General features: G+C 41.3%; 1 protein-coding gene across 8 annotated transcripts in view; it reads left to right on the top strand.

Moving 5' to 3' along the window:
* Positions 1–16,173, top strand: part of adgrl3.1 (adhesion G protein-coupled receptor L3.1) — a 623,227-nt gene that overhangs the window by 581,972 nt on the left and 25,082 nt on the right. For all 8 annotated transcript variants that reach the window (XM_055632233.1, XM_055632235.1, XM_055632237.1 and 5 more), the window contains 2 exons: positions 3,727–3,852; positions 8,740–8,836. In XM_055632233.1, the coding sequence (XP_055488208.1) occupies positions 3,727–3,852; positions 8,740–8,836 (223 nt within the window). The remainder of the gene's footprint in view (positions 1–3,726; positions 3,853–8,739; positions 8,837–16,173) is intronic.

Here is a 16,173-nt window from a genome sequence, read left to right as displayed (position 1 = left end):
TCAAGAACCAGAGGGCATAGATTTAAGGTGAAGGGGGGAAAGAATTTATAGGAATTTGAGGGGTAACTTTTTCACCTAAAGGGTGGTGGGTGTATGGAACGAACTGCCAGAGGAGGTAGTTGAGGCTGGGACTATTGCAACATTTAAGAAGCAATGTCCCAGGTACATGTATAGGACAGGTTTAGAGGGGTATGGACCAAAAAGCAGGCAAGTGGGACTAGTGTAGGTGGGACATGTTGATCGGTGTGGGCAAGTTGAGCTGAAAGGCATGTTCCCACGCTGTATGACTCTTAAACATTTTTGATAAGAATTCTTCAATCCTCCCTTGAAATATTACCACTTTTGTGGATAAGGCTTGCACATGGTTAACACATTTAAGAATCAATGTAAAACATGATGGAAACTCCAAATTGTGATTGTAAATCATTTGAAGTTCTCCAGTCTTGTTTCATTTAATACAGTCTACACTGTTGCTGCAGTGAGACTCAAATGAAAAGCCAGGGCCACTATTTTCTCAATGGAACTGAGTAACACAACCAGTAAACTCTGGCTCATAAGAAGCTCGCAATCTCTGTGAGCCTTGCACTTCCCATTACACCTCCTCATCCCCCCTCGAGCACATAAAACGGACAATATTAATGCAACTTTCTAAAATCAGTCAATGTAAGATTTGATCTTTAAAGAGAACATCTCACCAAGTGGCATGCATACATGTATAATGTTTTAATATACCTGGTGACTAATAGCAGCACCTCTGAAATGGCATTACATCGTGAACTAAATAGGATCACTTCATCCTAATTTATATGCAAAATCTGCTTTTACATTCTCTAAAAATAAATTGCCCTTTAAATATCCTATTGACAAAGTGAAGGAAAGCACTATACCTAAAAAGAATCCAGTGGGTATATCTCTCCTGCACATTCATATCTGCCACAAGGCCCATTTTATACTCACAAAAGAATTTAAATAATTTGTTTTTGCATTTTTCTCTTGTGCTTGAAAACGAACCACTCGTAAGTTAAGTCTCACCACGGGATTTAAACTAGGAAAGTAATTAGAATGTCAAATGTTTCTTTTGTGAGCATTTAATCAATAATTAGGTAAATTCATGTAAAACCAAAAGTATGACAGTATGTTATTTGAAAGGCTAGAACATGTAACCATCTTGTTTTGCTCAATTTATTTAATTACAATCCATGTCATTAAAACATCCTTGGCATTTCAATCCAGAGTTTCTAAACAAATAGGTATTTGAATGAAATTAATCCAGATAGGTAAGAAATATTAATAACTGGAAGCCCAATGTACACACTGTGCAGATATATAAAGGGAATCTCACATCTGTCTGCTGTTTGCAAATGAAATCATTTGCAATTAATCTTTTTGCAAGTATGCTAGTAGATTTTGTCTTTCTCTCTAAAAGCCTATTCAACCTAGATGTTAATTGAATGATAAACTTAAATAAGATGTATCTCCATATAAAAGTCTTTGTGTTCCTATTGCACAATCTTTGCCCGTGTTATAGCCGTGTCCCACTGCACGAGTTCATTCAAGTGCTCTCCCGAGTTTAAAAAAAAATCTAACTCGTGGTAAGCACGTAGAATGAATGTAGTGGGTACGTCGGAGCTCGGGGACATCTCTTAACGGCTCGTAACACTAACGGCAGGTACTCGGGAAATGCGGTAAGATCGGGAAGATTCGTGAAAGATTTTTCAACATGTTGAAAAATGTCCACAAGAGCCCCGAATACCTATGAGCGGCCATTACCATAAATCTCCACGTTCGAATCAGGGCAAACTCGGGAGAACTCTTTGAATGAACTCGTACAATGGGACAGGGCTTTTAGGAAGTCTTTCAGAAATCTTCAGTAAAAAGTATGAGAAGCTCAGAATTCATTTTTTCTCTCAATAGTAATGTTTAAAAATTGTCGATTCTGGAAACACTCTGCAGGTCAGACAATATCTGTGGGAAGGGAAGTCTGTTAACAAATCTAATCTTAACTGTTTTAAATGCTGGTACCAGTTTATGAGAGTCACTTTTTTTTTACACATCCCTTTAAAAGATAAGGAATATCGGAATATTTATTTGAGGGGTTGTTGATCCACACGTAAAATATTGATGCATATGGCCAGAAAGTTTCTTTAAAAATTAATCATGGAATTTAACAACTGGCTTAGACATGATGTAAGAACGTACGTTTCTAAAGATGTCTTACAATGTGAGTTATTCCTAGTTACTGGAAGCTTTAATAAGTTTAATGTTTGTGGTGATCGGGCTGTACAAAGCTTCAAAATCTTTTCTTTAGGATATGGACCAGTATATAGTGAACATATTTGTTCGATGTGTGAGTTTTCTGAGTTTGTAGATGAATGGAATCCAGAGGGTGTACATTTGGACCTTCATTAGGTCATAGAATCGTAGAGTTTGGAAACAGGCCTTTTGGCCCAACCTTCCCATGCCGACCAAGGTGCTCCATCAATATTTGGCCCACCGGCCTGCATTTTGCCCAAAAACCTCTTAACACTTTCCTATCCATGTATTTATCCAAATACCTTTTAAATGTTGTTATAGTACCTGGAAAAGGTATTTAATAAAGTGCGACAGGAGATATTATGAAAGGTAATTTGAGCGGATTAAGTTTTAGAGTAACATTCTGGTGTAGATTGAGGATTGGTTTATAGACATAAAATACAGGAGATAAACACAAAATGCTGGAGCAACTCAGCGGGACAGGCAGCATTTCAGGAGAGAAGGAATGGGTGACGTTTTGGGTCGAGACTCTTCAAACTGAGAGTCGGGGGCGAGGGACACTAGAGATATGGAAGAGTAAGGTGTGAAAACGACACATCAAAGCAAGAAATGTAGAATGGATCATTGTTAGCTGAGAGGAAGGTGACAATGACGCATACAATCAGTAAAATTAACCAGGAGGACAGTGAAATTAGTCAGAGAGTGAGGATGGGGGAGCGACAGAGAGAGAGGGAAAGCAAGGGTAGAACTTGTGGAGGGCTGCAGGAGGTAATACTGATAAACTAGCTCTTGGATGCAGTGATGCTTTAAGGGGAAAAATAAGCTGAGTGAATGGGCAAAGACGTGGCAGATGAAATATAAAGTGGACAATGTGTGTGTGGCTAGATATATGATAGTATATTCATTCATTTTATTAATTGAGGTTTTTGTTGTTTAATATGATTGACTTTGATAATAATGTGTTTATTTTTATTATTGTCGCATGTACTGAGGTAGAATGAAAAGCTTTTTTTGTTGCATGCTATCTAGTCAGCGAAAATAGTATATACACATGTTTACAATCAAGCCGTCCACTGTGTGCAGATACAGGATAAAGGGAAATAGAGTTTAATTTTACTTTTTTTTGTAAGGGTGGTGGGTGTATGGAACGAGCTGCCAGAGGAGGTAATTGAGGCTGGGACTATCCCAACGTTTAAGAAACTGTTGGACAGGTACATGGATAGGACGGGTTTGGTGGGATATGGACCAAATGCGGGCAAGTGGGACTAGTATAGCTGGGACATGTTGGTGGGTGTGGGCAAGTTGGACCAAAGGGCCTGTTTCCACACTGTGTCATCCTATGTTTATGTTGAATTCATGTGGGAAAGGTTAATATTTTAAGGACAATAGATGATGAGAGAAATGGTCTTGCAAAGACTTGATGAGTTGTTGCAGAGTTGAGATTTTAACGCAAGTTTCTTTTACGCTCCTTAGGTGAGGAAAGAATACGGCAAATGTTTCCGTACCCAGTGCTGCAGTCGGAAAAGCACGGACAGCTCCCTTGGGTCGGCAAAGACATCTGGTGCTCGAACTCCTGGCCGCTACTCTACAGGCTCTCAAGTAAGTCTTTGACTTGCACGAGTTTTCTTCATTTAGCTTTTCTCCAGTGGTAGTAACTGTTGAAGAATTTCCATCTCGGACCTTGCAAAGCTGTTCTCCCACAAACGTTTGCAACATGATCTCTTGTCGGTTGCTCCCCCTCCCACTCCCATAATGACATTTCTGTACTGGGCCTCCTGCATTGTCAGGGTGAGGCCCAGCGCAAAATTGGAGGAACAGTACCTCATATATCACTAGGGGAGTTTACACCCCAACAGTATGAACATTGACTTCTCTAACTTCAAGTAACCCTTGCTTTCTTCCTCTCTCAATCCCTCCCCCTTCCCAGTTCTCCAACCAGTCTGACTGTCCTCCTGATTAAATGCTATCTCTGTTTGCTTCGTTGTCAACTTCTCCCAGCTAACAATGATCTATTCTCCATTCTCCTTGATATTCGTCCCTCGTTTTCACACCTTACTCTTTGTTAACTCTGTGTCTCATTCTAACTCCTGACTCTCAGTCTGAAGAAGGGCCTCGACCCGAATCATCATCCATTCATTATCTCCATAAATGCTGCCTGTTCCGCTGAGTTACTCCAGCATTTTGTGTCTATCTTCGATGTAACCCAGCATCTGAGGTTCCTTCCCACACATGATATCCTGGTTACCTGCAGTCAGAAAAGGAAAGAAAGGATTGCTATCTAATTCGGACTGCTTGTCAATGGAGGCCTGTTGCTCACCATGGTGTCCTGTACATATTCCCGTCTGTTACCAACAATGCTGTTCTTGTACCAAATAGCCTTAATTCCTTTGAAAATGGGTGATGTGCAGAGATTCTGCAAATATTCTACGTTCTACAAAATACCTAAAAGGCCTCAGCGAAACTGCGTAGTTGTTGAATAACCGCTGGTCAAATATTTTGTCAGATTGTCAAATTCAATTCACAACTGCATAATATCCCACATTGTAAACTGACAATCTTAATATTATATTTATTTACTTTGATCCATAGGGTGTTCTGCAGTGCAATGGTCTGCTTTCATTTATGTTCCCAGCCTCCACACAGTTTCCAAGTCAGAAAGCCAAGGGGGTGATGTATTCAGTGTTAATGGTGCATAAAATAGTGCTGTTAGCACGAGGTCATCACCCGCAAACACTTCTCGGGAGTCACTCCTGGTTATTTTTGTACACTTGTTGGCTATGGTATCCCTCAGTGGTTAAAAAAAAAAGATGTACACCTCATGTATGAAATCAAGGTTGGAGAAAAAGTATGAATGTGACAGCTTTATTACCTCATTATTCTGTTTAATGAAGGAAGTACCTTCAGCAATGGACTGGTTCCACCAAGATGCAGTACAGAACGCCACAGGAGATCCTTCTTCCCTGTGGCTATCAAACTGTACAACTCCTCCCCCTTCTTCTGTGGGGTAGACTGACTCCCCTCTTCCCACTCCCCAAATCTTTGCGAATCCTCAAACTTTTCACTCGTCACTTTAGTTTCATGTTTCAAGTATCTTGTGTTTTCTGACTGTTGGCAGATCAATTTCCATCCTGGGATAAATAGAGTTCTATCGTATCATAGATCAGTGGTGGACCTTAGGTAGAAATGAATGGCAGGCATGTTTACGATTCAGCGTCAATTGTGACCCACTCAGTTAGACCCACCCTCCCCACACTACAAGTCTCTAGGTTCTCGTGATCACCGCTGCACCCTGCCTTTATACATTGAGGCAGGAAAGAAAAGTTAATGACACCAGAGCTGTCGGGACATAGTCATAGAAAATAGGTGCAGGAGTAGGCTATTCAGCCCTTCGAGCCAGCACCGCCATTCAATATGATCATGGCTGATCATCCACAATCAGTACCCCGTTCCTGATTTTTCCCCATATTCCTTGAATCCAATAGCCCCTAGAGCTAAATCTAACTCTCTCTTGAAAACATCCAGTGAATCGGCCTCCACTGCCCTCTGTGGCTGAGAATTCCACAGATTCACAATTCTCTGGGTGAAAAAGATTTTCCTCATCTCAGTCCTAAATGGCCTACCACACATTCTTAAACTGTGACCCCTGGTTCTGGACTCCCTCAACATGGGGAACATTTTTCCTGCATCTAGCCCGTCCAATCTCTTAAGAATTTTAGATGTTTCTATAAGATACCCTCTCATCCTTCTAGATTCCAGTGAATACAAGCCCAGTTGACCCATTCTTTCATCACATGTCAGTCCCGCCATCCCGGGAATTAAGCTGGCGAACCTACGCTGCACTCCCTCCATAGCAAGAACTCACCAAGTAGTTGAATGAATGGGACATCAATGGGGAGAGTTGTCCAATCTGTAGTTTTGTCCAGCAGTCTAAATTGGTTGGGATAATTTACATTTGATTAAATGTATCTTAATTTATCTGATAATTCATTACGTAAAAGCAGAAAAAAGATGCATTGCAGACATCCTCTCCCTCCTCTCATCTGAGGTTCCCATCTGTTTTAACAAGATCATTTGCATCCAGATGAGAGGTGGGCAGCTTGGGATTGTTGGACGAGGTGGATGTAGTGGCCTGATATTCGGGAAATTGGTGTGGTCGCAGAGAGGCTGGAGATCAGAATGGGCGAGGTGGTGGTCACTGGGGCATGTTGTTCATCAGAGGAGGGGGAAGCTCCATGGTGAGCAGTTTAAAAGGAGGGATTGTATCAGTTATCAAGCATTGCTCTGGTATCTGTGATAATTGTGGCAGTGTTCTGGAAGCAAGATTATACCCAGACTGACCGATGATCATTACTCCTCAATAGAAAGTGGCCTAATTTAGTGGGAATTGCTGCTCCTGTATCCTGTGTCTGGAATTGGTTGCAGTGACAGAATTCAGCAATATTCAGGTCTAAAGGCTCAGAAGTAGTGATATATGACTGAGCTTCTGAGTCGTGGTCTCAAAACCCCTGGGACATGCCCCGTGCAGTTTAGTTTAGTTTAGTGTAGAGATATAGCGCAGAAACAGACCCTATGCCGCATCAAGTCCGCACCGACCAGCGATCCTTGCACTATGCTACACATATTAAGGACAATTTACATTTATACCAAGCTAGTCAACCGACAAACATGTATGTCTTTGGAGTGTGGAAAGAAACCAAAGATCCTTGAAAAAACTCACGCAGGTCACGGGGAGAATGTATAAACTCTGCACAGACTAGCACCCGTAGTCAGGATGGAACCTCGGTCTCTTGTGCTGTAAGACAGCAACTTTACCGCTGTGCCACTGTACTGCCCCTAAGTCCCTGTGGGTAACAAAGTTCTATGGTGTGATTGTGCAGTGAACAGCAAATGACCTGATGCCTCCATGCAATCTCCAAGTGAACTGCTGATGGCATCAAGTCATGTACATAAAGAGAAAACAATTATCATGATGTGGCTTTAATTGATATTCAGTCATCCTTTAATGGGAGATTTTTGCTCTAACAGATTCATACTGCAAGCTAAGCAAAAGTATTGAATCTTTAATGTGATGGACTGATATTATATTATCATCTTACTACAGGCTGGGCTGCATTTTCACAACACTTAATCGCACACCACCACGGTAGTTAGACACCTGTGATCTATCTAAAACCTTCTTGATGGGCCTCCCAGTATTGGAGAAGCATTTAGGAAGGAACTGCAGATGCTGGGTTATGGGGAGACGACAGGAAAATGGGGTTGAGAGGGAAAGATAGATCAGCCATGATTGAATGATAGAATACACTTGATGGGCCGAATTGCCAAATTCTGCTCCTATCACTTATGAACACGAACAGCCTGTTGCCAATGTGACCATTTGCCCTGCACTGGGTGATTTCATGTTAATAGTCTTTCCCTGCATGGGACCTGCAGCTGATGTGTTGAGGTCCGCCCTTCAGGAATTTGACTGAGAGTGGGGTCGAGTCCAGCTTCAAATTCCTGGGCGTGCATATTTCCGAAGATCTCTCCTGGTCCCAGAACACTGATGCAATCATAAAGAAAGCACATCAGCACATTTACTTACTGAAAAGTTTACGGAGAGTCAGTATGTCAAGGAGGACTCTCTCGAACTTCTGTAGGTGCACAGCAGAGAGCATGCTGACCAGTTGCATCGTGGCTTGGTACGGCACCTGAGCATCCAGGAGCAGAAAAGCGGAACTGCAGGTCAAATGTGGAATGTGGAATTTTGTCACCAGCACAGACATGTGGCGACACAGTGGCGCAGCGGTAAAGTCGCTGCCTTACAGTGCCAGATTCCTGGGTTCGATCCTGACTACAGGTGCTGTCTGTACGGAGTTTGCACGTTCTCCCCGTGACCGCATGAATTTCACCCGCATTCTCCGGTTTCCTCTCACTCTTCAAGGATGCACTGGTTTGTAGGTTAATTGGCTTTGGTAAAGGTTGTAAATTGTCCCTAGTGTTAGTTATATGGTGCGAGTTAGCGTTTAAGGATTGCTGATCGGCATGCACTCGACGGGCCGAAGTACCTCTAAACTATAAATGTCAGACTGAACGGCCTCTTTAATTGTCACCAATTTCCTATTATTCTTGGTCCCATGCCTGCCGGATTAAATGAATTAACAGAACAGTGTTTTCAATAGTTTTAATTCCTTGGTGAGCTTGTGATGTGTGATGGGATGTGTTAATGTCACTGCTTTTGAAAAGGTTTTATTGTTTTGTGTTGGAAATAATTTATTTGGAGCTGGATCAGATTGGTTTGTACTTGTTTGTGTTCTTGCAGGGAAGAGAGAGTGACCAGCTCCCTAATGTGAGATGGCTTGGTGTTCATAGGTCTCTATTGCAGAGATGTGTCCTGGTTTGTTATGCAGCCAAGTCTAGAGACTCTCTTGAGCACCATTGTTCAGTAAACTATCTGTTTGGGCCAGATTCATTGACTTGCCTGTCTTGTGCTGTGGTTTTCTCCAGAGCCGAATTCGAAGGATGTGGAACGACACAGTTCGAAAGCAGTCCGAATCTTCCTTCATCACAGGAGATATCAACAGCTCTGCATCATTGAACAGAGGTTAGTGAAAGCAAGGAAGCCTTTCAGTTATTTATGCTTTAGTCTGTGATGACATTGCTGATTGTCCAAATAAAGTGTAGTCAAATGGTGGAACTTTAAGCTTATTGTGGGTAGAGTAAGGGTGCAACCTAGATACTTTTTATGTCTCATAAAGTTAACAAAATCATTGGCCTGTGATTTAATAAATGACAAAATATCATTGCATGCTTGTGATATTGATTTAAAATGTTTATTTCAAGAACAGTAATGAAATTCAAGTGATTAGTGGATTAGTTTTGATATTTTAAAATAATGAAATACCTAATTAGTTCACCAACCAGAGGTTGCACTAATCTGAAATAAGCAAATAAGCAGACCTAAATTAATTCAGGGTTTAATTTTCCACTGGCTTGCATCCACCTCTGTCTATTTTCCCTGTTTTCTCAGTTAATTGGTGTTAGTTATCAGAAGTGATGTATCAGAATCGTCAGGGCAACAATATAGAATTAACTTATGCATTCAGTGCAAGTAAATCAAGTTTGATTTTAGATCATTGAATGGCCGAATGGCCTTCTCCTGCACCTATTTTCTATGTTTCTGTTCCGATGTTCTAAAAAGAGCTGATCATCTTTTATTGAGGATAGGTAACAAGTCTGTCAGAGAAATCAGTAAACACTGAGATAGCACGCATTGTGGGGGGTGTTATGGGCTTTTTCTTATAGATATAATCCTTTGATGTATAGAGTTTTGGTTTTGTGACTGTGCCCAACTGTAATCAACTTTGCATGCAGCTTGCCAAGGTATATTTTATATGCTTTATTTTACTCCTGCAGTAAATAACTATTTTTTTCAAAGACATGAATTGTGCATTCCAGATCACTTTCTGCAAATTGCATCACAAGCTAAGCTTGCATTTTGATTCATTTAGCTCAAAGTTTGCAGTGTTTGGCTTCGATCAACCAGTATCGATTGTTCTTGTGTCTTGGATGATAAACTGAGATCTTACCAAATAATATTCCTTTGATCTGTTTGTCCCCACTTGAATCACATCTTGTTTCAAGGCAAGCCCATCTTGCCTTCTGTCTTTCCATCTTGACCCAGTTACATGATATTCGTGTGTGTGTCGGCTCCTCTCATTAGAAGGCTTTGAGAGCAGAGTAGTCTCAGCTGGGCTGAGATAAGGATCAATTGCACCCAAAGTTCCACTTCGAAAACAAAGCTCAGGTTCAATGGAATGACCTGATTGATCGACAAGCTGTCTCTGAAGGGTTGATTAGAGTCTATCCTGGAAATAGTTCCCTTCAGTGTCAGTGACCTAAGTTGTATTTTGGACTGATGACCATGAAGGCCCTCACACACCATCCAGTATACATACAGTACTCTCCTGCATTTCCTGCTTGATGCTATAAATAACGGATCTGTGCTTAGTTAAGTGCAGTTTACTGTCAAGACCTGCTCCACCCCAACTGATGTGACCAGTGCGAGCTTCAGAACCTGATCTTTCTATCACCTAAGATAGACACAAAAAGTTGCAGTAACTCAGCGGGACAGGCAGCATTTCTGGAGAGACGTTTTGGGTCGAGACCCATCTTCAGTTCAATCACCTTCTCACTCTCCCATGTTGAACACACCAGCAAGAAATGCTGGTGGCTGGCACTGTGGCGCAGCAGTAGAGTTACTGCCTTGCAGTGCCAGAGACCCAGGTTTGATCCTGACTACGGGTGTTGGCTGTGCGGATTTTGTACGTTCTTCCTGTAAACACGTGGGTTTTCTCCACGTGCTTTCAGGTTGAACTCACTAACAAGAAGAAATGCTACGTTGATTACCATAGAATGTGATGTGTTCCATGTGTTCGTATGGGATCCATAGAATGGATGCAGTACTAAAGGGCTCCTAAAAGCCACAATCGTATTACGTTGACTGTTATGTTTGTTTGTTTGTTGACCATTGTCAATAGAACCGATTACATTGAGCAGAGAGACTTCTGAAAATAGGGAAAGAGAAACGAAGCAAGTGAAAGTTTAGGCAACTGGCCTTTATATTTTCAGGCCTGGTCAATAATGATAATCGGCTGTAATACATGTGTTGCAACCAATTCAGGCTTTTAAATTCATATCCACCCTTTAAATTCCGAGTACATTGCATTGGATAATTTTACGTTTTTCAGTTTTGCACATCAATAAGTGGCTGCTACATCTGCTTCGATACCAATCTAATAGGCCTGTCCCACTTAGGCAACTTTTTAGATGACTACAGGAGACTATACAGTTGCCACATGGTTGCCGGTGGTCACCGGGGTGTTGCCTGTTTTGTTGTGAGTAGTCTCCTCAGTCGCCCAAAGAGTCGTAGCGTCTTTCTGGTCGACAACATTTTAAAAAATGTGGCGACCTTGGGTTTGACGCCAAATGAGCGTAGCTTGACATAGGTGCTGTTGTAGGTTGTCGCCAGGTTAATGTAGGATGTCGCCAGGTTAATGTAGGATGTCGCCAGGAAGCCGTCGGTTGTCGCCTGGTGACGTAGGTTGTCGCCGGTGCTGACTTTGGTGAATTTCAATGTCGTGTTCGCCAGTAGTCGCCTAAAAGATCGCCTGCCATTAGTCCAGTCGCCGGTTTTTTGGAGACCTGTTACGACTATGGCAGTCGCCGAAAAAATTGCCTAACTGGGACAGGCCCTTAAGTCAATTGATCAATTCCAGTGGACTGGAGGTAGGGTCTCTTGTGACAAAGAGTCCTGGACCAGAAAAATGAACACTGCCTCTCTTTCTGTGGATCCTGCCTGACCTAATGAGTGTTTCCAGCATTTTTCTGTTTTTATTTCAGATTTCCAACATCTACAGTTGTTCTTTGATTTTGATTTACTGAAAATTCACATTTGGTTTTCCAGTAGATGTCTGATGTTTATTTTCCCTCTCCCCTGACTCTCAGTCTGAAGAAGGGTTCCAACCCGAAATGTCAGCTTTTCCGTTTCTCCAGAGATGTTGCCTGACCTACTGAGATACTCCATCATGTTGGGTCTATGTTCACTGTTTATTTAGTTATTGTGTTTCATGATGTATTGCTTTTTGTACATCATCTCTCTCTCCTCCATGACCAAAGCAGATCGCCAGACATGTATGTGCTTGAGTGCACCTATTTGACCCATGCAAATATTAACTCAGCGGGACAGGCAGCATCTCTGGAGAGGAATGGATGGTGTTTTGAGTCAAGACCCTTCTTCAGGCTGAGATTCAGGGGAGATTAGAGATGTGGAAGGGTAAGGTGTGAAAACGACAGATCAAAGCAGGCGATGCTCAAGAAAATGTAGAATTGTTCATTATTAGCTGAGGAGAAGATGACAACAAGGCATACAATCAGTAAAATTTAATCAGGAGGATAGTGAAACTAGTTGCAGAACTAGGGTGGGGGAGGGTCAGCGAGAGAGGGTAAGCAAGGGTTAGAGAAGTCAATACTCAATACTCAAAAAGAATCCCTGTTTGTCTCATGCCCCCCTAACCTTAATTCCCTATAATCCTTCAGTATAATCTCTTTTGCATGTCCATCAGTTCCTTTTCTGATCCTTTTCACCATTAATGTGCACTAAGGTGTAACTCACAGTTAGCTATCAGCTAGTCTTTGGGAAGCGGGAGGAAATGGGAGAATCTAGAGGAAACCCAGACAGTCACAGGGGAATAGGTGAATATATAGGCCCCGAGGTTGGGATGGAATCCAGGTCTCTGAAGCTGAGAAACAGCAGTACTACCTGCTGCACATCACATCGCCAAAATTGACCATAGCCCAAGAGTTAATCAAAGCCCTTATCTCTGGTCATTGAATGATAAAATGAGAAAGAGTTATTTTGGGGAGAGTTGCCGAAGTTTGTAAATATTCCCTGTGACGACGTGGTTATTCTCTGGGTGCTCCAGTTTCCTCCCATATTACAAAGACGTACAGGTTAATTGGCTTCTGTAAATTGTCCTTAATCTGTATGATAGAAATAATATATGGGTAATCATGGTCAGCATGGACTCGGTGGGCCGAAGGGCCTGTTTTCACGTTGTATCTCTAAACCATGCTAAACTAAGAGCACTATTACCTTGTTTAAGAAGGAACTACCTTTGTCTACCTGCACTATTTCCTTCTGTTGCTGTAGATTTCCTTGATACTTGGCCCATTATTCTTACGACCAGCAGAAAGTTAACCCACAGGAGATTTGCGTCCAACAACGAGAGAGACTTCAAGATATGCTTTTCCCTTCTTATTGAATAGAAAATATTCAGCCCACACTGTATTTCATTAGGTTTCCATTTCTTCTTGAAAGAAACATTTTAAAGTTTATGCAGCTAATTTAAACAAATCCAGGCATTTGATGTAAAAATGGCAAAATCATTCACAGCTGCATCGTAAATTCGTACAAAGTTGGCTGTCCCTCCATAAGTAGTCTTATTTTCCTTATAGGCTATCGAAACTGTTGTGTCATTCACACCAACTAAGGCGAACAGTTTTGCCAAACTTCGTCTTCTGGCAGACGTTCCAGATAGTGATCTTGCCATTCAAATAGGTCCAAGACCACCTGCAAACTTTAAACTCAACACGCTTTGAATTTCACTTCTCACTGTTTTACAATCGGTTTTCTCCCACTCATGGAGAATTAATTCCTGCAACTTTTGCAAACTAGATCCAAGGATATTTCATCAATGCGATATATCACTGAGGGAGCGCTCCACTATCAGAGAAATCACTTTCTAAATATGGCAGAGAACAAGGCATCCACCTTCTAAGATGGGATAAAAAAGGTTTAATTTGTACTATTTTAAAGAACAGTCGAGGAGTTTTTAACCTGTGTTCTGGCCAGTACTAATCCCACTGTGTTCATCACCAAAACCTATCTGGTTGTTTTTACAAAGCACCTTTTCTTAGTTTAAATTTAGTTTAGAGATATAGTGCAGAAACAGGCCCTTCGGCTGATGGGCCTGTTTCTATGCTGTATCGTTGAAACTTTAAAACTTTCCATTCGGCACATTGGTTGTTGTGTTTCCTATCTTTCACTGATGACCACACATTGTCCTTCATAAATCACCAAACACCAACCCAAGAGAGTGGCACAATACATAACATAGCAGTAGAGTTGCTGTCTCACAGTTCTGGAGACCGAACTTCAAACCTGAACTCAGATGCTGTCTATGTGGAGTTTCCATGGGTCCCCCTGCGACTGCATGGTTTTACCACAGAGGATCCTGTTATGTGCCACGTTCCAAAGACATGTGGCTGGTGGATTAATTGGCCATTGTCAATTGCATCAAGTGTGTGGATGAGTAGTAGAATCTAGAGGGAGTTGACGAGAATCTGGGGACTATTAATAAAAAATTGTATTAAAGTAGAATTAGTGAAAATGGATGGATGATTGCCAACATAGGCTCAATGGGTAGAAGGACTGGTTTCCATGCTGTATCTCTCTGTGACTCCATGACCTCTATTTCAATGTAAGCCTTCCTTATAAACGGAGAAGGGAATCAATTAGTTAATTTACAGAGACTCATTGTTGGACCAACGCAACCCCAGTTACCATGATTAAATTATAAGATTTACTTCGATTTAGCTCCCCCCACACTGTTGGGCCACAAGCTTTCACCATTCTGTTTGGTTATGTTGCGACGTTTTCCACCCTCGATAGGTTAGTGTCCCGGGCTTCCAAATCCTTCTGGAATGTTCGCCTCCTTGTGAGTTTTGGTCGGCCTCTTTTTCGTCTTCCATCAGCTTGCCATGTCATTGCTATCTAAGGTGCATGTTCCGGTGACATTCTGAGTACATGTCCTGCAGATTTCATCCTGCGTGCCTCTTTGTTAAAAAATTTACAGATTTCGGAGAAGAAAAGCAGGGGCAAACAAAGCGAGAAATATTTTACAGGAAAATAAAAGGTATATTTGCATGAACGCATAAAAACATTCTGTGACACTCGTTTAAGTATCTTCTGACCTTGCTAAAGTTGACCTGTTACAAATGGAAGAAGAAATCTACAACTTCATTGGGTTAAATGAAAATGACATTATCAAGTTCAAAATCCTGTCTTGGAATTTTTTTTTTTCATGGGAGGAAGACATATCTCCAATTGAAATCACTGTCTGCCTCTTCTGCCATAACTCGATCAGACAGCCTAATGAAACATGCATGAAATAGTGCGAAACTGAAATTCTCACTTTGAGCCAAGATGTCAGGTCACATTTTTATTAAATTGATGCTATTTCCAGCAAAATGTAAATGGTATTGGGGCTTGGGTGGAGGGGGTGGAGGGGGGGGGGGGGGGATTCTATGGAATAGCACCATTGTATTAAACAAAACAAATTATCTTGTAAACATAACCCTGGAGAAAAAAATACGTAGCATGCGTCCAATTCTTTTCTGTCCTGTCTCTGCCTTTTGAATGATGTTCTAAATCCACCGCAGCTTCTCATTTTGCTGCTTTATTTTTTATTAATTTTCTCCGATGCAGGTTTTAAAAAAAACTTGGATGTGGCTTTAGGCTATTCAGACTCTTGTGTTGACCTCTGGGAGATGGCAGTGGTATAAATAATCCTGTCTAAAATTGATTTTGGATTACAAATTGGAGAGGTGGATTGAAAGTTAGAGTAAATTAATTAACTTAGTACCCACATAGCAGGTGAAAATAGAAGGATTATCCTTTTAGATTATATCTTCGAGCAAGCATGTTTTAGATCGGAACATATACCCTCCTCTTTAGATTTTGCCACAGCCATATTATTTGAGTTATTTGTGTCCTTTTGTCTCTGCAGTTCCTTGTTTCCTCTAGAGATGCTGCCTGACCCATTGAATTACTCCAGCACTTTGTGTCATCTTGTTTTAAATGTAGCCAATCATCCAGAAATTTCAGCCAAAAGTTAATCGATTTGTTATGATTCAAGTTCCTTTGTCAGGAGGACTCTTGTGCATTTTTCCCGATTCTTGCCCAAGATCATTTTTCAGTTTCCGAGATAGAAAATCGAATGATTAGTGTATCTGATGCTTGCAATGAAGTCTCAAAAGTATAATAAAACTCCAAAAATCTGGCATCCTTTGAAGCTATGAAACGGGACCAAGGTGAATGAAAAGAAATAATAGAAAATAGAACCAGGTGAGCCAAATGTTGAATTTCCGAAAGGTCTTATGGCAGATCAGCAAGTTGTAGTGTATTGCCTTAAGTAAACACTTAACTCTTATGCCTGGTGATGTGTGTCCTGTGTTGAACCTTGTCAGTGTTATTCTAAGAGAGCTTCCTCCAAACACATTATTCCACATCAGTCACAATTTTGCAGTTCACAACGAGGAAATTGAGCATTTACTTGGGTTCCTCGGGACCATACTTTCTTTGTACTGTTTCCAAGGTGA

This window comes from Leucoraja erinacea, chromosome 3 (genome assembly GCF_028641065.1).
Source record: "Leucoraja erinacea ecotype New England chromosome 3, Leri_hhj_1, whole genome shotgun sequence".
Taxonomy (NCBI): domain Eukaryota; kingdom Metazoa; phylum Chordata; class Chondrichthyes; order Rajiformes; family Rajidae; genus Leucoraja; species Leucoraja erinaceus.
Note: the sequence above shows the minus strand (reverse complement) of the source record. Positions and strands in the feature narration are given on the sequence as shown.